The sequence below is a fragment of the Protopterus annectens genome, chromosome 17.part0 (assembly GCF_019279795.1).
Source record: "Protopterus annectens isolate FY-2018-M chromosome 17.part0, PAN1.0, whole genome shotgun sequence".
NCBI lineage: Eukaryota > Metazoa > Chordata > Ceratodontiformes > Protopteridae > Protopterus > Protopterus annectens.
In genome coordinates, this window is record NC_056751.1 from 142088697 (window position 1) to 142114809 (window position 26113).

A 26113-nucleotide genomic window follows, 5' to 3' on the forward strand; every position below is an offset into this window, starting at 1 on the left:
GTCTTGCATGTGGAATTAGAAGAATGCAGGAGGACATGAACCCCAAGGCTTGTAGTATTTGTCTTGCAGATAGCAGGGTTTTTGTGGCCACTTGTTTGAAGAAAGTTACCAAATGAATTTGCTTCTCTGGCATGAGGAAAGCCATCTGGGCAGTTGTATTCAAGCCTGCACCCAGGAATGTAATCTGTTGAGAGGGTACCAGTTGTGATTTCTTTTCATTTATGGTGTACCCCAGACAAGTTAGAACCTTTTTTACAAATGCCAGATGATTTAGAAGAATGCCCTGGTTTTCTGCCTGAATTAGACAATCGTCCAGGTATGGATAGATCTGAATATTTCTTTGCCTGCAAAATGCAATTACTGGAGCCAGGCACTTTGTGAATTCCCTGGGCACAGTAGACAGGCCAAAGGGCAGTGCAGAGAACTGATAATACAAGTAGCCTGCTTTGAAGCGTAGGTATCTTCTGCAAGATTCCCTGATTGGGATGTGCAGGTATGCTTCTTTTAAATCTAGATTCGCCAACCAAGCATCTTTGCCTAGCATAGGAAGTAACTGGTGAAGAGTCAGCATCTTGAATTTTTGAATATCCAGAAAGGTGTTTAGAGTAGACAGGTCCAGAATTGGACGCCATGATTTGTCTTTTCTGGGTACCAGGAAAAGCCTGGAATAGAAACCTTGTCCCTTTTCCTATTCTGGCACTGGTTGGATAACTCCCATGTTTAAGAGGGAAAGTACTTTTTTTGAGCCTCTGCCCACTGATTTGGGGGCAGGTCTGGCCACCTGTTTGGTGTTGGCAACGTGTGGAAATGAAATCTGTATCTCTGGGGCACTATATTTAAAACCCATCTGTCCTGGGCTATGAGTTCCCAGTTTGTTGCATGAAGAGCAATCTTTCCCCCCAAAGGAGCGGCTAAAAGATAAGTGCTTGTTAATTTTAAAGGAAAGTCATTGAGACTGTTTCCCATAGGGGGGTGTCTTGTTATTTCCAGATTTGGAAGTGGAGGCCCCCCATTGCTTAGTTCTGAGAGTCCCCTGGGACTGAAACCCGGTGCTTTTGGCGTGTCTGGGTTTGGTTTGAGTGGATCTGGAAGGAGCTGGAAAGGACCAATTCTTAGAAGGCCAGTGCCTACTGAATCTTGGAGGTTGCACTTGTAAGAAATATTTTACAGTTTGCATAGATTTAGATTTATCTTCCATCTTTTTTAAAACTTCTTCAGCCTTATTGCCTAACAAGTGGTCCTGATTTAAAGGAGCATCCAACAATTTTGCTTTAACATGATCAGGCAGAGATTGCTCCTTAAGCCAAGCATGCCTTCTAAGCACAGACCCAGTAACAGCAGCCCTGCAAGAGGCCTCTAAAGAATCAAAACCACATTGCAAATTACGTTTTCCAACTTGTTCAGCAGAATGAAATAAATCCTGTAAATCTTTATTTTCCACAGTCAGAAATCAACATTATTTCCTGTTTAAGCAGTCCAATAACATGATGTTGATATTTTAACATATGAAATTGGCAGTTTAAAGCCCTGATTGCCAAGTTTGCAGAAGTATAAACCTTTTTAACCCAACTATCCAGCACCCTGGAGTCCCTATCAGAAGGGGTAGGATTTTTAGCAGTAGAAGCCTTAATGCCCTTAGGCCCCTGAGAAGTTGTTTCAGGATCTGCAATAGGATTTTTGAAAAGGAACTTGTGGGACTCAGGAACCCTGTAGTATCTCGTCAGGTTTACTAGGAGCTGGAGGCAGGGAATCAGGAACCATACTGGATTCCGAAAACACATCATCAACAATGTCTAGTACAGGAGGTATAGCCAAAGGCCTATGTTGAGGTAGAAGAAGAAAATCCCCAAGCCTCTTTTTTGAATCAGAAAATTCCTGACTTTCCCATTGGAAATGCTCCCTTAAGGTATGTAAAGTTTCCCCAAAAGAAAAGTCCTCGGGGGGGGGGAGGGATCCTCTGCATCAGAATCCTCATAAGTGGGTATGGATAAATCCAGGTCATTAGAAGACTCAGAAGAAACAGAGTCCTGAACAGAAGATTCATAGTCAAGCTCAGCCCTAGGCCTCTTAGAAAGGAGGGGGGTTTGACTACCCCTGATTAGAGTAATTAGATCTTCAGCCATTTTGATCATTTGTTTTTTAGGCATAGGGGCCTGAACATGTGGCCTGGGTGTCGATTTTTTTAGACATAGATCGAGATGTAGGCCTTAGTATTGAAGGTGGAGTCGGTTTAATATGAAAATCTGTAAGCCTGAATACACCCTCAGAAGTCGGTGCCTGCACAGCGGCTCCGGACCCATCCAAGGTAGAGACATCTGCGGGTTCCATAGTTGAAATATCTCGAGGCATACCGGACTCCGAATGGGTCTCAGTAGAGGCCTGCGAGTCAGAAGTAGCGGGTATCAGGAGCTGCGAAAGCGCCTCACTGAGTACCAGCGAACTGTCAACTGGCTTAGGAGAAGCGTCGTCGGCAGTTTTGGACCTCGACAGCCTGTCTCTGTCTTTATCTTTGCATTTTTTTGAAATCCCAGTAGTTGGATGGCTAACTGACATAATTTCTGGATAATTAAACAGAGAACCGAAAAATTTAGTGGCAAAAATATATCAACGACGGATAGTGCGCTGATTAAATAAAGCACAAAACTGACAGCAAGGTACATCGTGGTCAGGGCCTAGGCAAGGAATATAGTACAAATGAAAATCTTTATGAGGTATTTGCTTTCCACAAGTAATGCAATTATTAACTTTTACTAACATCGGAAAGGAGCAAGAAAATGTTTCCCCAACGGGGTACTTAGCTTTAAGTTGAATACTTCGGTTCTGAAACTTGAAAACGAAAATTTCAGGAGTCGTCTGACCGGCACTTGCGAACTGCTTCTGCTTCGGGCACCGCACGGCAAGAAAGACTGATGTAAAGGCATCGGCTGCATGTTTTATACCCCTGACGACCTGACGTCATGGAACAAGGGACAGCAACCGACGCAGGACCCAAGACTTTGTTTATCAGGCCGACTGAGGGCAACCTGCCAGCAGATTACCCAAAAGTAATGACTGCAACAGTGAAACACGAAGAACATCTGCTGCATTAAGATGGACTTTGAAAGTCACTCACACTCCATCTAGTACTTACAAAAACAGTTTAACCTATATCAAGAGAACCATGCAGTGTCACACACAGGCCTTAATAACAGAAGTGTTTAACAGAAATGTCAGTTCCATACTTACAAGATATGCGGTTCCTGATTGTAATTTGGCACCCTCCCAGAAACAGTCCAAAGGTGTAATTATCAAACAGGGATAAAGGTTTTCAATGATCTAAAGGTGAAAAAATATAAATGCAAACATACAGAATGGACTGTAAGCCACGCATTAAAGTCTTATGCTTCATAAATCACCTTTAAGGGTGCATTACTTTTAAACTAAATGACCATACCTGGTTCAAGTGATTATATTCCGAAATAAGGTCTCCCGATTTATAACACACGTCTTCTAATTTCCATTGCCTATATAAACAAACAAAAATAAAAAGATTAAAATAACATATTAATTAACAAAACATAACGGGAAGTTTACCACATGAATGCATCTCAACTGCTCAGATAATGACGGATGCTGGGATTGTAACAACAAAAGAAAATCTATTCTTGGAACTTATGACAAAAGCAGAGTGAACTTTAACACAATTAGTCACTGCATTACTGTTAAAGTTATCATTTACGGAATACTTTTTCTTGCAGCCATCTACCGTTCTGTTTTTGGATCTCCTCTCCACTGACCTCAGCTGCTTAGACTTATGCTCAAAATTAGAAGTTATGTACCTACCATAACGTTCCATGTTAGTTGTCTTCTCTCGCCTTCTTTCTTGCTGGATGGGTTCGGAGCCGATCCTCGGCACAGACTCGGCACTTGCTAAGCTCGAGAGTCACTTTTACCAGCTCGAGGCAGCCCCATATCCCATGATGCAAGGCGGTAATTACCCAGATCTCGTTTGGTATCTAGAGGAAAAACTGCCTATAAAAACTTTCCACTAAGGAAAGAGAAACAACTAACCTAAAAAGGCTGTAAGGGAAACCAGGTAATCAAGGACAAGAACTATCTGGTGTCCAAGGAAGAAGAATCTTCCAGAGAAAAGGGGAGATCAAGGTCTGTCCAGGCTAGGGGGACAGGAGGGAGGGACGCAAGAAAGAAGGTGAGAAAAGACAACTAACATGGAACGTTATGGTAGGTACATAACTTCTAAATGTTAAGTTGTCAATCTCGCCTTCATTCTTGCTGGATGGGACCGTCCTAGCACCTCTATCCTGGGTGGCTCAATGGAACAGACTCTTGAGAACAGTGGAACCAAAGCTTGCCCTGTCCCTGGAGGCCAAATCCAATTTGTAATGAGAAATGAAGGTATGAGGAGTGGCCCAAGTGGCTGCTGCACAAATAGTATCTAAGGGTAGCCTAGCCTGAAAAGCTGTAAAAGTGGCTGGACCTCTTGTGGAATGAGCTTTAGGTTTAGAGCTCAGCTGTTTGCCCCTAAGCTGATAAATGTCAGAAATGGTGGAAGATAGCCATCTGGATAAGGTCACTTTAGAAACAGGGAGACCTTTTCTATTTTCAGCATAAGAAAGGAAGAGCTGATCGGACTTCCTAAACTGCTTCGTTCTGTCCAAGTAATATCTGAGTTGGCGATGAACATCTAGGTAATGTAATTTTTGTTCCGCCCTGTTGGAATAATTTGGAAAAAATACAGGAAGATCAATGGATTGGTTTAAATTCATCTTAGAAGCAACCTTGGGCAAAAAGGATGGATTGGTTCTCAAGGATACTCTATCCTTGTGGAAGACTAAATAAGGGGGACGAACACAGAGGGCATGAAGTTCAGACACTCTTCTAGCCAAGGTAATAGCGACTAGAAAAAGTGTCTTCCAAGAAAGGAACTTTAATGAACATGAAGCAGCCGGTTCGAAAGGGGGAAGTATTAAGGATGTCAGCACTAAATTTAGGTCCCACTGTGGTGGAGGATCCCTAACAGGGGGTTTAAGAAGGAACACTCCTTTGAGAAAGGCTTTACAAAGTTTGTGGGACATGATGTTGTGGTCTGCAAACCCGACATGGAAGTTCGAGATTGCTGCCAACTGAACTTTGACTGTGGAAGACGAAGAACCTGAGTGAAAAATTTCCGCTAGAAAATCCAAGACCGACTGAATAGGGGCAGTAAGGGGGTCTATGTTCTTAGATTTTGCCCAAAGGGAAAAGCGTTTCCACTTGCTAGAGTAAATCCTCCTGGTAGAGGACTTAAGAGAAGCTACTATGATATCTCTAACGGGATTAGAGATCATAGGAAGCCTGGCTAAGGAAGGAAGTGGAGCAACCAAGCTGTGAGGTTGAGGGAAGGAACGGACCGGTGCAGTTGACCCGACTGGTGGGTCAGAAGATCTGGAGCTGGGTCCAGATGCCAAGGCTGCACCAAGAGATGGCGATGAAGGAACGGGAACCAAATTTGTCGAGGCCAGTAAGGGGCAATGAGAATCATTTTGGCTCTCAAGACGGTAGCTTTCTGGAGTACTTGAGGTATCAAAGGAAAGGAAGGAAAAGCATAAAGGAGTCCCCGGGGCCAATCCTGGGTAAGAGCGTCTCTGGGGGGATGGCCCGGAAGTGGGAAGAGAGAGAAGAAGTCTGGGCATTTGCTGTTTTGAGGTGTAGCAAAAAGATCGCAGCATGGGCGGCCCCACTTCTGAAAAATCTCCTCCACTATGGATTGTTTGAGAGACCACTCGTGAGGCATGAGTATAGCTCTGCTCAATCTATCCGCTAAAATGTTGATTTTCCCGGGGATATGCGTTGCTACCAGAAACCGATGAGAGGAGATCGCCCATTGCCAAAGTCTGAGAGCTTCTCGACACGAGGGATAGGACTTGGTTCCGCCCTGCTTGTTGATGTACCACACGACGGACATGTTGTCCGTGTGAACTGCAATAGTCCCTAAAGGAAGAAAGTCGTTGAGGGCTTGCAACGTTAAAAGCACTGCTCTCATCTCTAGGACATTTATGTGCAGGTGGTATTCGAACGGTTGCCACGTGCCATGAACCATCCTGCCCTGATAATGCCCCCCCCCCACCTGATCAGGGAGGCATCCGAAGTGACCGTGGCTGCCGGGGGAACAAATGGTCTGCCCTGATGGACTAGAGGAGAGGAAATCCACCAGGATAGATAGTTCTTGCAAGTTTGTGTCACCAGGATCTTGTGACGCATGGGAAGCTGCTGGAAGGACCATTGGGTGAACAACATCCATTGTAGGAGATGCATGTAAAAACGGGCCAGAGGAAGAAGTGTGATGGCAGCTGCCATGAGGCCCAACACTTTCAGGACCAACCTGGCTTGTACCCTTTTACTGGATAGGATGATCTGAACGTGGTTTTGGATATCTAGGATTCTCTGACTTGTTAGGTTTGCTGACATCCGAGTAGTGTCTAGATTTGCGCCTATAAAGGTAATAGATTGGCAGGGCAATAAGGAAGACTTTTCGAAGTTGACTGAAATTCCTAACTGACCGCAGAGACGTAGAGTGTAATCTCTGGCTTGGAGAATTTGATGCCTGGTGGTGGCTGAGAGGAGCCAGTCGTCGAGATACGGAAACACCTGGAATCCTTGACGTCTCAGGTGAGCCGTGACCACTGCCATGCATTTGGTGAACACTCTGGGGGCTGTAGTGAGACCAAAGGGCAGGGCTCTGAATTGAAAATGACTGGTCCCCAGCCGGAAGCGGAGAAAACTTCTGGAGCGTCTGTGGATTTTTATGTGATAGTACGCATCCTGAAGGTCTATGGAGCACACATCCAGTTGTCTTTGCCCAGAAAAGGCAAAATCGATTGAAGTGTGACCATCCGAAATCTTGTCTTTTTGACAGACTTGTTGAGCCTGCTGAGGTCTAATATTGGTCTCCAGTCTCCCGTCTTTTTGGGGACCAAAAAGAACCTTGAGTAGATTCCGGACTCTAAATGATCTGTTGGTACTGGCTGGATGGCCCTTTTTTTTTTAGAAGCTTTGAAACCTCTAGTTTTGCAATTTCCCTTAGACCGGGTGGAACGTCTGGAAGGGAACCTTTTTGAGGGAAGGGTCTTTCCTCGAAAGGAATCTTGTAACCCTCGGATATGATCGACTGTACCCATTTGTCTTGAGAGAGGGAAAACCAGGCTACTGGGTACAGCGACAATCTCCCCCGACTGCCTCCAAGGGTGGACAGTCGGGCAACACCTCAGGGATGCTGGAAGGGCTTGTCAGAGAGAGGCTCTCTGCTGCCCTGGTTCTGCGGACCTTTTCTGCCCCTAGGGTGGCGTCTATTGTTATTACCCCCCCTGCCTCTGGGGGTAAACTGACCACGTGCATCAGGCGTGACTCCCTGAGATTTTCGGAACCACATTTTCCCTCCCTTCTGACCTTTGGGGTAAGGTCTAGAAGGGGTGGAGAAACGGACTCCTACGGCAGAAAGAGTCTTGCCGTCTTGCTCGCACCTGGTCAAAGTGTCCTTCACCTGAGGGCCAAACAATGTTGTCCCATCAAAGGGAGAATTTGTGAAGGACGCCTTAAAGGGGTCTGCAAAATTACAGAGCCGCATCCAGGACTGACGTCTGAGAGCCACTCCTGTGCCTGCAGCTCTACTCGCCCCATCGGCTGCATAAGAAATGAGCCGCATGGAGGAGTTGGTTATGGAATTAAGGATTCCCAGCTGAGAGGCAATCTTTTCTTGAGCCCTGCTGACTGATCCTGTACTACTTCACCCAATTCTTTGAGGATGTCTCTCTGAAGTCTGGTGAAGTGACAAAAATAATTCAGCGAACGCATAGCAAAGGTCGCTGAGGAAAACATCCGCTTGCCATACCTGTCCATGGACCTAGATTCCTTGTTAGGAGGATGGACTGGCACGGAAGGATCTGCAAGTTCCTTTTTGGTGGCGCCGCCACCACCATGGCATCAATCGGGACACCCTTAGTAAGAAACTGCTTTTCAGCGGGGGCCGTGATAAACTTTGAAGGTCTCCTGGGGACTGGTTCCACCGAATCAGGAGATGCCCATGCCTTTCGAGCTATGACTTCCATTAGGGGTCGAAGGCGGAGACACCCAGGAGGTGGAGGGTCGAGATCCAAAAGCCTCCAGGTATACCGATTCATCCTCGGAGGGATTAATGGAGGGCCAGTTCCCCCTCTGTTTGAGGAGTTCAAGGATGTCTGAAAAGGAGACATCCTCAGAGGGAGATCTTGGGAACCCCTCCGACTCATCTACATCGGTATCTGATGTTGTAGACTCAGGGGAGTCTAAGTGCTTCCTCTTGCAGGTCCTCTTACGCGGGGGTTCACCTGAAGGATCAGGAGAAACCTCGGAAGAGGAAGTTCTTCCCAATGGGGAGACCTGGGGCAATGGATCTCTGGGCCCGGGAGCAAGAGAGCGGGAAGAGGCATCTACAGGCACCACAGAAGGAGGAGGAGCTAAAGGAACAGACTGCTGACTAAGCTCCGGGGCTAGCACACTCCTCATCACCTCGAAGGCTCCCCTCCCAGGGAGGGCCGAGATCCCTCGAAGAAACAGGGATCCCTGGTCCCACCGAAAGGGAAGGCTCCGAAGCAGATGTCAGGGCCGAGCTCACCAAGGCCGAAGCTCCGAGAGGGAGAGCGGGGTCGGACAAGGGTCCGATGCCACTCGCCCCCTCGGAACAGACCAGGGAAGCCCGACGCCCGGATCCCTCCAAGGAAGGTCGCAAGGAGGAGATAGGAGTCGAGGACGACGGAGCCAAAAGGTGTGGTATCGGCTCCGAAGCAGCAACAGTCACGGTACCAATAATCTCCGGCTCCAAACTCTGTAGGAGAGTCGAAGGAGGAATTTCAGAAGGGTGTAGAATAGCGGTCGTCTGTTGAGACGGGCTATGGAGCATCTGGGCTAGTGCCTGTGATTTTAATAGCCTACTCACCACTCTTAAGTCATGGTCTGAGAGCCTGGAAGACCTCGATGATCGGCTCCGATGGCTCCGCTCCGAAAGCAAGGGGGAGGCTGGAGCCGAGTGTATAGATTCCAATGAAGGAGATCTAGACCTCTTTTTCGACGGAGCCATCGGAGCCGAAGAACGTTCGGCTCCAGGCGGAGCAGACACCTTGTCGGCTCCGAGCGGAGACAAAGATATCTCGGCTCCAGCCGGAGCAGAGACATGCTTCGACGCTAGGGTGTCGGCTCCAGCCGGAGCCGACACAGGTGCCGAAGCCAACAAGGAAGGATCAGCTCCAGACGGAGCCGATGTCGACTCCGGCGGAGTCGGAACCAAGACCACAGACTTGGACACCGAAGTCTGGGTCTTGGGAGGCTTAGAGGGCTTCCCGGAGCCGACCTTGGCCGGGGAGCTCTCAGGCTTAAGAAGACCCCTGAGGATCAACTTATTTCAACGTTCCTGCAGGACTCTCTGGCTGAAAGAATGACAGATAGCACAGGAGTCCTGCAGGTGTAGGGGTCCCAGGCAATAAATACAAGAAGTGTGACCGTCTGTCAGAGATATCTTCTGACAGTACGAGTCACACTTCTTGAAACCTGAGACCCTAGTATCTTTGGACATGTCTGAGTCCTAAACACACACACACACCAATCAGACCAAAAAAGACACCAATAACTAAAAATTAAAACAGTTAGACACAACACCCACACACCTAAGGAAAATCCTGACAGGAACTGTGAGGGTGGGTAAGGCCTTAGGCCCAAAACACAGAAACTATGAATAAGGGAACTAAAGGGAAATGGGTATGGAGCTAAGTGAATAAGGTTCACTAAAAAACTATAAGGAGTAAAAATTTAGGGTATTGGGATACCTAAATCTATCACAAAGAGCAATGAAAAATCACTTACCAGGAGCTGGTAAAAAGGATGACCTCATTAGCGAAGCAGCAAACGAGATCTGGGTAATTACCGCCTTGCATCATGGGATATGGGGCTGCCTCGAGCTGGTTAAAAGTGACTCTCGAGCTTAGCAAGTGTCGAGTCGGAGCCGAGGATCGGCTCCGAACTCATCCAGCAAGAATGAAGGCGAGATTGACAACTTAACATCTCAACTTACTGCAGAGTTGTTCTTCACTCTGAACAAGGGAGGAAGATCAGGAAGCCAAAACAGCAGGAATCCAGACATAGCAAAGTAGTATTAGTATATCAACAATGTATCACTCATACAGTTCTAATTAAAGAGATCATATGAAGTTTTGCACACAGTCTCTCATATAGCAGCACCTATACAATGGCTTGTGACAAAACTTGTATGAAAAAAATAGGAAAAGTATTACTGACATATAACCACTGCTGAGTCATAAGATCACATAACAATATGACATATCATGCAAGCCTTGACCCAAGCTCCACAGGCTAAGCTTCAATGTGTAGTTGGGCACATAAAGGAAAAATGGACAGTTCACAGCTGCAGTCAAAAGATAATCACTCACCTTGAAAATCAAGTAAAACTACACCAGTAGATGCTTTAGCTAGAATCTAGTGAAGGGACCCAAGGAACCCAACTTCCTTGAAAAAGCTGAGATCTGACTTGGGGATTTTAAAGAAAGACCCCTGAGACTCTTAGAAGCAGTCAATGACGAATTGCAGAGCCCTCCCTGCTTTCTTCTGGGACAGTGTCTGAATGAGGCAGACATCTAAATAACAGTAAATGTGAATCTCTTTGGTTTTGCAATAAGTAAATGAGGCCAGGCACTTTGCAAAAACTCCAGGTGCAGCAGCCAGTCCAAAGAACAATGAGGTAAACTAAGAGTCTGCCTGTTTCAAATCTGAGAAAGCACTTATGTATATATATACTTGTGTATGTGTATGTGTAGAAGTATATGTGAATGTGAAGACAGGCAATTTTGAGATCCAAGATAACCGTCCAGGCATGAGAGAACAGAAGTGGTAAGAAAGTTTGAAATCTCAGCATTTTGAATTTTGGGACTTTAAGATAGGTATTTAACCCTGAAAGGTCCAGGATATGCCTCCACAAGGCCTCCTTTCTGGGCACTAGGAACAGACTTGAGTAGAAAAGTACAGTTGTGTACACTTACCATAAATGTAGATGTTAGAGTGTATTCAACTGTTGCAGTCATCACATTTGGGTTACCTGCTTGCAGTAGCCCTCAGCCGGCCTGATTATCAAAGTCTTAGGTCCTGCGTCAGTTGCTGTCTCATCTTCTGTGACGTCAGGTAGTCAGGGGTATAAAGCATACAGCAGACACCATTACTTCAGTTTTTCTTGCCCCCAGATGTCAGGTGCCCCCCCCCTAATGGGAAGCAATTAAATACATATACAAGGTTATACCTCTAACAAAAAAAAAAAAAAATTACACCAAAAATCTTTTAAGCATAGTAAAGGAGCGTAGAGGTATAGCCAAAATATGGAGGGCTAGTGAATACACTAACATCTACATTTACGGTAAGTGTACACAACTGTACTATGTTCATGTTTCACTGTTGCAGTCATCACATTTGGGTAGATTCCCAAAGTTAAGGATAGGAGGAGGAATTTGGATAGCATTAGGACCAGCTATAAGGCCCTGCAAGACTGCAGTGGCAAAGCCAGCTCTGGATTTAGAGAAAATTGGCAAATGGTAATGCTTGGTGAAGGTATGTACAGAACTTCAGGTAGCAACCTTCTAGGATGTCTCTGGTAGGGACACCCCTGGGAAAGGATGTAGAGGTAGATGCAACCCTGGTTGAATGGGGTTTAATCCCCTGTGGGATAGGTTTTCCATGATGATTATAGCAGAAATGAATGCAATGGCCTAACCATTTAGGAATGGTTTGGTTTGAAATAGCCCTCCCCCCTGCCCCTGCAGCAAATGCCACCAGCAGTTGTTCAGATTTTCTTTGAGGTTTAGTCCTGTCCGAGTAAAATCTAAGTTGTCTGTGTACATCTAAGGAGTGCAGTATCCATTCCCCTTTGTTCTGTGGATTAGAAAAGAAGGTTGGCAAATAAATGGATTGATTAAGCCACACTGGATACCACCTTGGGCATGAAGGAGGGATTCGTCCTGAGGGGCACCCTGTCCGCATGAAAGATGATGAAAGGCTCCACTGCCATAAGGGCCTGTAACTCAGATACCCTTCTTGCTGAAGTGATTGCCAAAAGGAAAGCGGTTTTCCAAGAAAGGAATTTTAACTCTGCACTTGCAGCTGGCTCAAAAGGAGGCAGAGTGAGTTTTTCCAATACAAAGTTAAGGTCCGAGGCTAGAGTTGGGGGTCTTCTGGGTGGTCTTAAGTTTTTGGCCCCTCTGAGAAACTGCTTGAGCAGTGGGTGAGAAAAGAGGGGTTGTTCTGTGTTGTAATGAGCTGAAATGGCTGAGGCGAGTATTGAAGAATCTGAAGTAAATTGGGCGCTGCTGTGGCCATCCCTCGAGTTTGGTTCTAGGCACAGAATCATTTCCATTTTTCAGCATAAGATTTTCTAGTACTAGGCCTCCTTGCCTCCAAAATGACATCCAACACTTGTTTACTGAGGGATGGTAACAGAGACACTAGGTAATTAGCCATGCTGCCATGTCCAGGGTTTGAACCTGGGGGTGCAGAATCTGGCTCTCCTGCTGTGACAGCAGGGTAGGGGTCTGAGGCAGGTGCCATGGGGCTAGCTGTGACACACTGCACAAGAGGGGGTACACCAGTGTTGGCGCGGCCAGTCTAGTGCAATCAGTATCATCCTTAGTTTGTCCTGTTTGATCTTTAGTAGTTCTTTGGAGAGGAGAGGCAGAGGAGGAAAGGTATAAACTGATAGATTTTTCCAGCTGAAGGACAGAGCATCCACTTTCCAAGCTTGTTTGTGGGGAGTCCTTGTGCAGAATTTGTCCAATTGATAGTTCTGGGGGAGAGGCAAACAGGTCTATATCTGGGCTCCCCCATTTGTTTATCAATATGTTGAAAGTCTTTGGTTCCATTTTCCACTCGTGTGGGTCCATGAGATTTCTGCTTAGTTCGTCTGCCAGTGTATTTAATTTTCCTGGCAGGAATTGAGCCTGCAGATGCACTTGGTAGCTCAAGGCTGTGTTCCACAGAGCCATGGCTAGTCTGCAGAGTGGGAAGGAATGGGTACTCCCCTGCTTGTTTATGTACTACATAACAGTGGTGTTGTCCGTATTTACCATTAATTGTCCTGGAAGAATGTGTTCCTTGAAGGCTGTCAGAGCATTCTGTACAGCTAACATTTCTTTTTGATTGATATGCAAGTGCATTTGACTTGGGTTCCATTTGCCCTAAATGCACTTCCCTGCCAGGTGAGCCCCCCCCTCCATGCAGTCTGATGCATCTGTTAGGGTTTGGGTGGCAGGGGGTAGAGTGAATGGTAGTCCCTTGTTTTGGTGGCAGGCCTCTGCCCACCAAAGGAATTCTAACCGTAGACAAAGTATGATGGGAATCACTGCTTCTAGATCCTGAGAATGTTGACACCATAGGCTTTTTAGATATGATTGTAGTTTTCTCATATGCAGATTTGCATATGGAATTAGTAGAATGCACGAGGCCATGAACCCTAAGGCTTACAGTATTTGCCTTGCAGATGGCAGGGTTTTTGTGGCCACTAGTTTGAAGTAAGTTGTCAAATGAATTTGTTTCTCTGGCGTGAGGAAAGCCATCTGGGAAGTTGTATTCAAGCTTGTTCCCAGGAATATAACTTGTTGACAGGGTACCAGCTGTGATTTCTTTTTGTTTATGGTGTACCCCAAACAAGTTAGCACCTTTTGTACAAATGCCAGATGATTCAAAGGTATGTCCTGGCTTTCTGCCTGAATTAGACAACCGTCCAGGTATGGGTATATTTGAATATTTATTTGCCTGCAAAATGTAATGACTGGATCTAGGCACTTTGTGTATACCCTGGGTGCAGTAGATAAGCCAAAGGGCAGTGCAGAGAACTGATAGTGCATGCAGCCTTCTTTGAAGCGTAGGTATCTTCTGCAAGATTCCATGACTGGGATGTGCAGGTAGGCTTCCTTTAAATCCAGTGTTGCCAACCAGGCATCTTTGCCTATCATGTGAAGCAACTGGTGAAGAGTTAGCATCTTGAATTTTGGAATCATCAAAAAGGTGTTTAGGATAGAAAGGTCCAGGATAGGACGCCATGAGTTGTCTTTTCTGGGTACCAGGAAAAGTCTCGAGTAGAAACCTTGTCCCTTTTCCTCTTCTGGTACAGTCTGAATAGCCTGTAATTTTAAGACAGAGAGTACTTGCTTTTGAGCCTCTGCCCACTGATTTGGTTTTAGTTCTGGCCAACCGTTTGGAGTTGGTGACGTGTGGAAGTGAAATCTGTATCCTTGGGGAAACTGTTTAAAACCCATTTGTCCTAGGTAATGAGTTCCCAGTTTTTTGTTTGCAGAGCAATCTTTCCCCCTTAAAGAAGCAGTCAGTTGAGAAGTGCTTGGAAGTTTTAAAGTTAAGTCACCGAGACAGCTTACCCATAAGGGGGAGTCTTACTACTCCCTGATTTGGAAGTGGGAGCTCCCCACTGCTTAGTCTTGTGCGTACCTTGGGACTGAAGTCTGGTTGCTCTGCTGGTTCTGTGTTTGAACTGAGAAGGCCTAGAAGAGGCAGGAAAGGTCCAATTTTTTGAGGGCCAATGCCTACTAAATCCTGGAGGCTGCACTTTAAGAAATCTTTAACAGTTTGCATAGATTTAGCTTTTTCCTCCATCTTTTTAAGAACTACTTCTGCTTTGTTTGTCCTGATTTAAGGGAGCATCCAGCAATTTAGTTTTAACATGATCTGGGAAATATTGCTCCTTAACCCAAGCATGCCTTCCAAGTACAGACCCGATGACAGCAGCCCTGCAAGATATCTCTAGTGAATCAAAACCACATTGCAAAGTATGTTTTTCAACCTGTTCAGCAGAATGCATTAAATCATGTAAATCCTTATTTTCAGCGCAATCAGGAATCAAAATCATTTTCTGTTTAAGCAATCCAATAATACGCTGCTGATATTGTAACATATGAAACTGGCAATTTAAGGCCCTGATGGCCAAGGTTGCAGAGGTGTATACCTTCTTACCCCATCTATATAGGGCCCTGGAATCTCTATCAGAGGGGGTAGGATTTTTGGCAGTAGTAGCCTTAATGCCCTTAGGTCCCTGTGAAATGGTCTCAGGATCCGCAGTAAGATTTTTAAAAAGGAACTTGTGAGAATCAGGAACACTATAATATCTATCCGGTTTTCTGGGAGAAGGAGGCAAAGAGTCAGGGGCCAAGCTAGACTCCGAAAAGGCATCATCAACAATGTCTAGTACAGGAGGTATGGCTAAAGGCCTGTGTTGGGGCAGGAGTAAGAAATCTCTAAGCCTCTTTTTAGAATCAGAGTAATCCTGGCTTTCCCAATGAAAATGCTCCCTAAGAGTATGCAAGGTTTCACCAAAAGAAAAATCCTCTGGGAGAGAAGCAGAGGGAACAGAGTCCACTCCATCAGAATCCTCATAGGTTGATAAGGGTAAATCCTGGTCATCAGAGGAGACATAATTCAGAATCCTGGTCAGAAGTATCATAAGCAAATTCAGTCCTAGGTCTTTTAGAGGGGGAAGGTTGGCCTCCCCTGATTAAAGTAATAAGGTCTTCAGCCATTCGTATCATTTGTTTTTAGGCACAGAGGCCTGACCATGTGGTCTGGGCGTCTGTTTCCTAGGCATGGTTCGAATTTTAGGCCTTGAAGAAGATGGCGTCGGTTTATGCAAGTCAGTAGGCCTGAACACACCCTCAGAATCCGGTGCCTGCACAGTGGCTCCGGACCCATCCAAGGTAGAGACATCCGCAGTTTCCACAGTTGAAGCATCTCGTGGCATACCGGACTCTGAATGGGTCTCAGTAGAGGCCTGCGAATCTGAAGTAGCGGGCATCAGAGGCTACAAAAGCGCCTCACTGAGTACCGGCGAACTGGCGACTAGCTTAGGAGAAGCGCTGATGGCAGCTTTGGACCTAGGCAGCCTGCCTTTGTCTTTATCTTTGTGATTTTTCGGAATGTCGGTAGTCGGGTGGCTTACCGAAGACCTATCTGGATAATTGAACTGAGTACCAAAATATTTAGAAGCGAAAATATACTAACGATGAATATTTTGTGGTTTAAATAAGGCATAAAACCGACAGCGAGGTATGTCGTGGTCAGGGCCTAGGCAAGGAATATAGTACGAATGAAAATCTTTGAGGTATTTGCTTTCCACAAGAAATACAATTATTGACTTTTACTGACATCGGTTTAGAGCAAGAAAAAGTTTCCTCAACGGGGTACTTAGCTTGTTGAAGACTTCGGTTTTAAAACTCGAAAAAGAAAATTTCAGTAGTCGGCCGACCGGCACTTGCGAACTGCTTCTGCTTCGGGCACCGCACGGCAAGAAAGACTGATGTAATGGCGTCGGCTGCATGCTTTATACCTCTGACTACCGGACGTCATGGAAGATGAGACAGCAACCGACAAAGGACCCAAGACTTTGATAAATCAGGCCGACTGAGGGCTACTACAAGCAGATAACCCAAATGTGATGACTAATAGTGAAACACGAAGAACATCCTTCATTCTAGTCCTGTTTTGTTTTGTAAAAGCTTTTTTAGACCAGGGAAGGGGGTGCAATTGCTGCTTGGTATGAACAGAATGACTGATAATTGAGTCCGATTACCATAAATGTTAACGTTAAGAGTGTTACTGTTGTAATAACTGGCTCAATACTAGAGGTTTGTTTTCCTCTTGGCTCATAATCAGGATGTTGGGGTATAAGAAATGTCAAACAAAATTCTGTGGAATACTCTCCTAGGACTTGAGACTTCTTTACTGTGGTTAGTTTAGCTGTTTCACGCCTTAACACAGAGAAGCATCTTTAGAACCAACATTTAATCAATTCATAGTTTAAAAAAAACACAGGCCACTAGAACCATGTAATGCAATCATCCAATAAAAAACTTACTACATTAGTTCTGAAGAAGTTCCTCTAGGTTAAGGAACAAAAGCACTAAACTAACTGCAATAAAGAAGGCTTTGGTCCCAAGATGGTTTTCCACTGCATTTTGTCGTTTGGAATTTGTGACATACGCTGTGTTTGCACTTTTCTGTGGTTATAAGAGATGTCAGATGGCGCCATTTTCTCAGGTCTTTCTTGCTCTCACAGGACTGGCGAACCTCTTCCCTAGCCCTAGGCAAGGAGCATAACATACCATACTGTCCTCAGCAGGGTAAGGATAAAAGGACCAGAAAGGGGAACCTAAATGTGGAGAGGATCTAAATGAGAGGGATAAAAGGGGTACCACCCCAACCCAGTCAAGAAGAGGGAAAGATGAGAGAGAAAGGACACTGCAACAGTAAAGATGCTTGAATACCTACATTTATGTTAAGTAGACACAACTGTACCATGTTCATTGTGTTTCACTGTTGCAGTAATAACGTCTCGGGAATATTCCTAAAGGTATAGGAATAGTGGCTGGAAGAAGAGGTATCAGGCAGATGATAGCAGTGCCTGTCGGATTGCAAAAACATACTCAACTCTAGCACAAAAGAGGCAGAGTTGCAGTGCTTTTAAAGTGTGGACTGAGGACCAGGTGGTTGTTTCCAGAATATCTTGGGTGGACAATCCCCTGGCAAAGGCATCACTGGCAGCTGTGATGTGTGTGGAATGAGTCTCTAATACGCTCATGCACTTGATCCACTTACAGATTGTTTGCTTACTTACTGGTTTTCCCCAATTTGTTAGGAAAAAAGACCACAGAGGGTTAAGGTTTTCTGAAATTATTTTGCTTAATCCAAGTAAAACCCAAGATATCTGTGCACATCCTGGCAGTGTAAAGTTCTCTCTCCTTTGATCTGTGGGTTTAGAAAAAAAGACAGTTAGATGGACTGGCCGATTTAGAGAGAGCTGCATTACCACATTAGACTTCAAGGTTAGGTTAGTTCTCAGTGAGTGCCTGTGTGAAACGTGAGAAAAGGTTCTTTACATACGAGTGCCTATAGCTCAGAGATTCTCATAGCTGAGGCGATATCTGCTAAGAAAGTCATTTCTAAAATAAGAATTTAATGTCTGAGAAAGTGGCAGGCTCGGGAGGGGGGGAGGCGAGTTTTTCAAAAGTGAAGGTACTCCTCTGGGGTGGCCTTAAGTGGATAATATCTTTGAAGAACTGTTTTATCATAGGTTGGGAAAACAGAGGGTTACATTTTCAGGCAAGCAGAGATAGCAAAAGTATGGATTTTAATATAGGAGTAAAAGACCCTTACTGATAATCTCAGTCAAATAGGTTAAAACAAGCTAGACTAGCAGGTGTTGCTGGCACTTGTCTGGCACCATACTCTGAATCTTTTCCATTCAGAGATGTATGACTTCCAGGTACAGAGCCTTCTGGCCTCTTTCAAGATATGCCCTTGTCTAAACAGCTGACTTCTTTCAAGATATGCTCTTGTGTAACAGCTGGCCCCGAGGGGTAAGGATCATATCATCCAGACTGCCAGCTTCACCGTGTGTACACTGGGGTAAATGGAGGCTCCTTTGTTCTGGGAAAAGAGATCCATTCCTGTTGGAAAAAAAAAAAATGTTTTTGTCTGTTCAAGTTGTATAGCAGAGGAAAGCAATGCTGCCTTGGTCAGAAGTGTGCAATTAAAACTGTCCTCAGACCTTGCTTACTGATCTTTATAAGTAACCTGGGAGAGTGTTCTGAAGCCACCAGAAATGTCAAAGCAATAGTCATTGCTGGGGACTCCACTAGCACTGCTGCTTGAACATTTATTTGTACCTGCAGAAGTATGGTTTTAATTTTAATTAACTTAACACATTTGGCCTAATTAAAACACATTTGGCCTTAGAGGTCTAACAACCTTTGCTAGTTTCTCAGCTGAACAGGCCTAAAAATAATTGCTGATGTCTGTCTGGAAACAAACTTCTGCTAGGCTTAGCTTTAACTTCACTGCATTTACCTGTGCTTATGTTGTTACAAATACTGATTACTGCTTTATTGTTAATCTTTACTGTTGTTTTACTTGCACTTTCCCAGAAGGAGGCCTGAAAATGGACCATTTGGATTAGTGCTCTAGCCTGGTCAAGAATGAATGAATTATTCAGACCAATCAATAAATAAACTTGAGACTTGGACATAAAGCTGCAAAGATGCTTCCTTAAAGCAGCCTCATTAAACTTAGTGGAAATATCTAAAACTTCACATTCATGCTGTGTGGACTTGCATAATAAAGACTTTTACCATTACCAGTCACACTTAGTTAACCACCATGACTCAGACTATGCCAATAGCCCAACTAACCAAATCAGAAAAAAATACTGAAGAGTGGGACCACCCTAACAGAAAGGAAAAATGCATAAAATGCAACAACATTTCAAAATGCTGAGAAAAACAGATTGGCAAACTAGGTTGCCAACCCGTACTCAAAACACATCATAAAAAGAACTGACACTTGAAATGATTTCTTGCTTTTTTATGGAAATGCAGTTTGTGGTCATTTACAATCCAACAGAACACATTCAGTGGCAGGAAGAAACTGCAGAATGAAAGATATAGATGGTATGGTGGGAAAGGGAGTTGTAAAAGAAGAGTTGGAAATTTGTATCTGCTGAGTCGAGCACACACATCAAAATAAATTGGTACTTACGTATTATCACAACCATGTTCCAAACATCTCACGCTTGTACATACAGTACTGGGAAACTGCAATGAACAGGTCGCAGATAACGCAAGAACCCAAATTTCTACTAATAAATATAGTCAAACTGAAGTGATTTTGTTGTGTGTAAAACAGCTTGCTCACGAAAAATTATTATCGCACATTGGTACCAACCAACTCATGATCATACATACAGTTTGGACAAACCGCAATAAAGGGATCACAGAAACCATTGTTCTTCTTTCGGCTTTTCCCCGTTAGGGGTCGCCACAGCAGAACTCCAGTCCGCTAATGATTGGCAGAAGATTTTTATGGTGCTGAGGTGCCAGCTCGACGGCCAACCTTCAACGAAGGCACACCCATTCACGCATGTCTTTCGAATGCCACTCGACCGCAGGGAGGACATGCAGACTCCACACAGAAGGCGCTCCAGCCGAGAATCAAACGGGAGAACCTCTTGCTGTGAGGCAACAATGCTACCGCTGCACCACCACGGCTTGGGTCACAGAAAATGTAACCACAAAAATTTGTAGTAATAAACACAGTCAACCAAAAGTTTACGAAATGTTTTATGTCTAAAGCAGCTTGTTAAAGAAGAAATGTTAATGAGTAAATGTCTACATAAATCTACTTTACCTCCCGCTGTCATCACTTGAGGAATACCGTAGGGTACATCCCTACTCTTTACGGGGAGAAAGTACAGTTTTGTACCTACCATAAATGTAGATGTCCGATAGGTATGCATTTGCAGTCATCACATATGGGTTGTCCTGCCTCAGGCAGCCCTTCGGTCGGCCGGATTCCAAAGTCTGGGTCCGGCGTCGGCTGATATCGCCCTTTCCCCGACGTCAGAGTGCCTGGGGTATAAAAGAGTCAGCCGACGCCATCTTCCTCAGTTTTTCTTGCCCCAGATGCCAGGTGCCCTCTAAGGAAGGCTAAATTTGGAGAAATGCAAAATATTCCAAACATGCACAGTAATAAAAAACAAATACACCATAATAGATAACCCCAGCTAGCTATAAGAGGGAGTATTACCCAAGAAATACCACAGAGGGGAAGGAGGGAGGGAAAACCTGACTGCAGATGCATACCTATCGGACATCTACATTTATGGTAGGTACAAAACTGTACTACGTCCTTCAAGGATGCATCTGCAGTCATCACATATGGGTAGAATACCATAGCCAATCTGGGGGTGGAGGATCTATGTATAGGATGGTATAGCTAAAATGCCCTGCAGGACTGCCGTAGCAAAGCCTGCTCTGGATCTGGAATATAAAGGTAAATTGTAATGCTTGGAAAATGTATGCACAGAGCTCCATGTAGCAGCTTCTAAGATGTCCTTGGTAGCCACCCCTCTTAAGAAGGCTGTGGAGGTGGCTGTGGCTCTCGTGGAATGAGGTCTAATGTTAGCTGGCACAGTTTTTCCATGAAAGGAGTAACAAAAACGAATGCAATTCCCTATCCATTTTGAGATTGTCTGTTTGGAAATTGCTTTTCCTTGTGCACCAGCAGCATATGCTACCAACAGCTGGTCAGTTTTTCTGTAACTTTTAGTTCTGTCCAAGTAGTAGCGCAACTGTTTGTGTATGTCCAGGGTGTGCAGAAGTTTCTCCCCTTTGTTTTGTGGATTCGGAAAGAAGGTAGGCAAATGAATAGCTTGGTTTAATGAGACCCTGGATACCACCTTTGGCATAAATGTAGGATTGGTTCTCAATGAGACTCTGTCCTGATGAAAAATAATAAATGGCTGTACTGCCATGAGAGCCTGTAACTCAGATACTCTTCTTGCTGAGGTTATGGCCAGAAGGAAGGCAGTCTTCCAAGACTGGAACTGTAGCTCTGCAGATGCTGCTGGTTCAAAGGGAGGCAGTGTTAGTTTTTCCAACACGAAGTTAAGGTCCCAAGTAGGCAGTGGTGGTGTCCTTGGAGGCTTGATGTTTTTAATTCCTCTTAGAAACTGCCTTAGGAGAGGATGTGAGAAGACAGGTGGATCAGTATTGTACTCTGCTGAAATTGCTGAAGCATGAATTTTAATGGAAGAGTAAGACAGACCATTGTGGAACATTTCTGCCAAGTATTCCAGGATACGTGCCATGTTCATCACTGTTGCATCTAGGCCCTTTGTGGTGCTCCAAGTGTGAAATCTTTTCCATTTGGCTGAATATGTCTTTCTTGTGGAAGGCCGGCGAGCTTCCATGATAATATCCTTCACTCTCTGGGATAGCCTATCCTGAGGAGTCAAGGTATTTTCCAGGCTGTTAGTTGCAAGGTTTTCAGGTTGGAATGCAGAGTTTTGTAATTGTGCTGTGTCAGGAGAAGTGGCCATTGAGGAAGAGGCCATGGTTTCGTGCGTGACATGCTCTTTAACAGTGGGTACCAGTGCTGTCTTGGCCAGTCCGGAGCTATCAGAATCACTTTTGGCTGCTCTGTCCTGATCTTCAGTAAGACCTTGGTCATTAATGGGAGAGGTGGAAATGCATACACTGTTAGAGTTCTCCAGCTGAAAGAGAGGGCATCCACTTTCCATGCTTGTGGGTGGTATGTCCTTGAGCAGAATTTCTTCAGCTGATTGTGGGGGGAGGCAAAAAGATCTATGTCCGGCCTTCCCCATGATTGTGTTATCTGTAGAAAGATGTCTGGGTGCAGCATCCATTCGTGTGCATCCATGATATTTCTGCTTAAGCTGTCCACCAGTATATTGTCTTTCCCTGGCACAAATTGAGACTGCAGCTCTATGTTGAGTTTCAAGGAAAGTTCCCATAGATTCATTGCCAGTCTGCAAAGAGGATAGGAATGGGTGCCTCCTTGCTTGTTTATGTACCACATAACTGTGGTGTTGTCTGTCCTTATTAGTAGGTGGCCTTGATGCAGAAAGGGTTTGAAGGCTTCGACTGCATGCATCACTGCCAGCAGTTCCTTTTGGTTTATGTGCATGCATAGCTCTTTTTGTGACCATAGACCTTGAATGCATCTGCCCTCCATGTGCGCTCCCCATCTGTGGTCTGAAGCGTCCGTTGTAATGGCTTGGATGGCTATTGGTTTGCTGAAGGGCAGACCCCTGTTTGACTGGCTTGCTTGAGCCCACCACAAAAATTCCTTTTGAAGGCATGGAATGAGTGGTATCAAAGTTTCCAAGCTGTGACTGTGCTGAGTCCATAAATTCCTTAGGTACCATTGTAGTTTCCTCATATGTAGCCTTGCTTGTGGAATCAGAAGGATGCAAGAAGCCATGTAACCCAGGGCCTGCAGGATTTTCCTTGCAGTCAGCTAAGTTTGTCTTGTCAGATTTTTGAAGTAATCTGGTAGCTGACTTTGTTTTTCTTCTGTGAGGAAAGCCATTTGGGTGGTTGTATCTAGATTCGCACCCAGAAAGGTTATTCTTTTGGATGGAACAAGTCTTGATTTGTGAATGTTGACTGTATATCCCAAGGCCTGAAGTAGGTGGATGGCGTAATTCAAGTGTTTTACCAAAGTTTGTTGGCTGTCCGCTTGTATAAGGCAGTCGCCCAGATATGGGTATATTTGAATCCCCTGAAGTCTGCAGTGTGCAATTACTGATGCCAGGCATTTCGTGAATACTCTGGGTGCAGTAGATAAGCCAAAGGGCAATGCTGAGAATTGATAATGCTCTGAACCTGCAAGAAATCTGAGGTGTCTTCTGCAACTTTGTCTGATAGGGACATGCAGGTATGCCTCCTTGAGGTCAAGAGTTACCAGCCAAGACCCCTTGCCCAGCATGGGAAGGAGCTGCTGTAGAGTCAGCATTTTGAACTTTGGCACAATGAGATAAGTATTCAGTGCGGACAAGTCGAGAATAGGCCTCCATTGCTTTTCTTTTCTTGGAACAAGGAATAGTCTGGAATAAAATCCTTGGCCTTGTTCTGAGAGAGGAACCTTTTCTATAGCTTTCATTTGCATTAAGCTGGAGATTTGTTTCAAAGCCTCTGCTCTTTGATTCGGTGGCAGGTCTGGCATGCCTTTGCTTTTTGGTAATGTGTGAAAATGGAACCTGTATCCTTTGTCTATTATTTGTAGTGTTCATTTGTCCCTTGTAATACTGTGCCAATTTTCTGAGAATAAAGAAAGCTTTCCGCCCAAGGGTGCTTAAAGTCATTGAGCCTGTCCTTGTGCAGCAGTTGTAGGTCCTGCATTACCTCTCTGGTTGGGAGGCTGCCATTGACGTCCTCTGTAGGAGCCTCTAGCTTGCCCTCTACCTCTGGCACGCCTGTTCTTGCCTCTCTGAAACCTCTCCGTGTCTGAAAAGGACCAAATTTTTGGAAGGCCAATGCCTGCTGAATCTTGGTGGTTGGACCTGGAGAAAATCTTTGACTGCTTGTACAGATTTTGCCTTTTCTTCAACTTTCTTTAGGACCTCCTGAGCCGTGGAGCCAAATAACTTTTGCTTTTCCAGTGGAGCATCCAGAAGCTTTGCTTTGACATGGTCTGGCAGAGATTGTTCCTTCAGCCAAGCATGCCTACGTATGACTGCGCCAGTCATAGCTGACCTACATGAAGCTTCCAATGCATCATAACCACATTGCAAGAAATGGTTGCTAACCTGTTGGGAGTTATGTACCAGATCCTGAAGTGATTTGCAATCTAGGGGTTCAGGTGAAGACAGTTTTTTATGCAATTCATCTAACAAATACTCTTGGTACTGTATCATAAGAAATTGACAATATAATGCCCTCATAGAAAGAGTAGCAGAAGTATACACTTTTTTACCCCATCTCTCTAAAGCTCTAGACTCCCTTTCAGAGGGGAGAGGATTTTTAGTAGTGGCAGCTGCAACCCCTTTAGGGCCCTGGGAAATAGTTTCTGGATCAGCAGAGTGGGCCTTGTAAAGGTGAAGATGCGAGTCCGGGACCCTGTAGTACCTATCGGGTTTGACAGGAGCCGGAGGAAGAGAATTCGGGGTTGTGCTAGATTCAGAGTACACATCATCAATGACATTTAAAACAGGAGGAATAGCCAAAGGTCTATGCTGAGGCAAATGCAAGAAGGTCCTTAATCTCTTCCTGGAATCAGAGAATTCCTTGCCCTGACATTGGAAATGCTCTCTCATAGTGTGAAGTGTCTCCCCAAAGGAAAACTCTTCAGGAGGGGAGGCCGAGGGAATAGATTCCTCTGCATCGGAATCCTCGTAGGCCGAGAAAGCCTCCTCCTGGTGGTCCGAGAGAGTAGAGCCATCAGAGGCCTCATCTGAGGAGTGGGGATCAGAGGGCTCAACCCTGGGCCTTTTGTCTAGAGGAGGTTGAAAGCCCCTGTCCGGATGAGGTTGAGAGCCCCTAATTAAGGAGATAAGGTCCCCTGCTAAGCTTAGGATCTGTGAACCTGTAGTGGGTCCCTGAGGGATAACCTTGGGAGGCAAAGCTTTGGAGAGTTTAGCAGCTTTAGCCCTAGAGAATGCCTTAATGGACATGGATGCAGGAGGCCTGGCTGCACCACGTGCTGGTGTAGTTTTGTCTAAAGGTATGGTGTCGGAAGGTTCCAGGACACCAGTTTCTGTTGGAAATTCAATAACAGACTCAGCCGGGGCCTCCGGGACCGAGATAGTCGGCTGAGCGGTTTCGGTGGTTGGAAGTACCAAGGACTCTGTTTCAGCCGAGACCGAGACACTCGCGGTAGGCCTGGCCGTGGTTTCAGCTGAAACCGCGGCCTGCGTGTGTCTGTCCTTGTCCTTCCGTTTCTTAATCAAATGTGAAGTCGGAGTCTCCGACGGCATATTGTATGAAAAACTAGCCCCAAAAAATTCCTCTGCAAACTCCGCCCGACGTCTAAGAGTGCGTCAGTTGAAGGAAGCACAGGCTGAACAGGCCAAGACGTTGTGGTCTGGGCCTAGGCAGGGGGGAGGCAGTAAGAGTGGAAATCCTTATGAGGTATTTGTTTCCCACAAGTTAAACAATTATTAACTATCTGACATCGGCTGAGGCAAGAAAGAGTCCCCAACGGGGTACTTAGCTTTTTGAAGTCTTCGGTAGCTGAATTACAGGAGCTGGCCGACCGGCACTTGCGAACTGCTTCTGCTTCGGGCACCACGCGGCAAGAAAGACTGAGGAAGATGGCGTCAGCTGACTCTTTTATACCCCAGGCGCTCTGACGTCGGGGAAAGGGCGACATCAGCCGACGCCGGACCCAGACTTTGGAATCCGGACGACTGAAGGGCTGCCTGAGGCAGGACAACTCATATGTGATGACTGCAGATGCATCCTTGAAGGACATCAAGGCGTGCATGACCTCTGAGGCATCTATTACAGTGTATGTATACACTCACCATGTTGACATCAGTGACACTAAAGTTCAATGAAAGTTTATCCAGTGTCATGTAGGGGGAAAAAACAACATTTCACAAATGAGTACGATTTTACATTTGCTGTTGGAAAACTACTCACGTACAGACCAAAATATGCTGAGTCTCTGGAAGCACGACATGCCACGTTATACAACTTAAATCATTAACTGTGATAGCAAACTAATACTTTCATTCATTACTACACAA

General features: G+C 45.2%; 1 protein-coding gene across 1 annotated transcript in view; it reads right to left on the bottom strand.

Moving 5' to 3' along the window:
* The window catches only part of PTCH1 (patched 1), a gene marked incomplete in the record, with an annotated part of 1119051 nt that overhangs the window by 917586 nt on the left and 175352 nt on the right, over positions 1–26113 (bottom strand). The window contains 2 exon segments of the mRNA XM_044059325.1: positions 3226–3315; positions 3434–3503. Coding sequence (XP_043915260.1) covers positions 3226–3315; positions 3434–3503 — 160 coding nt within the window.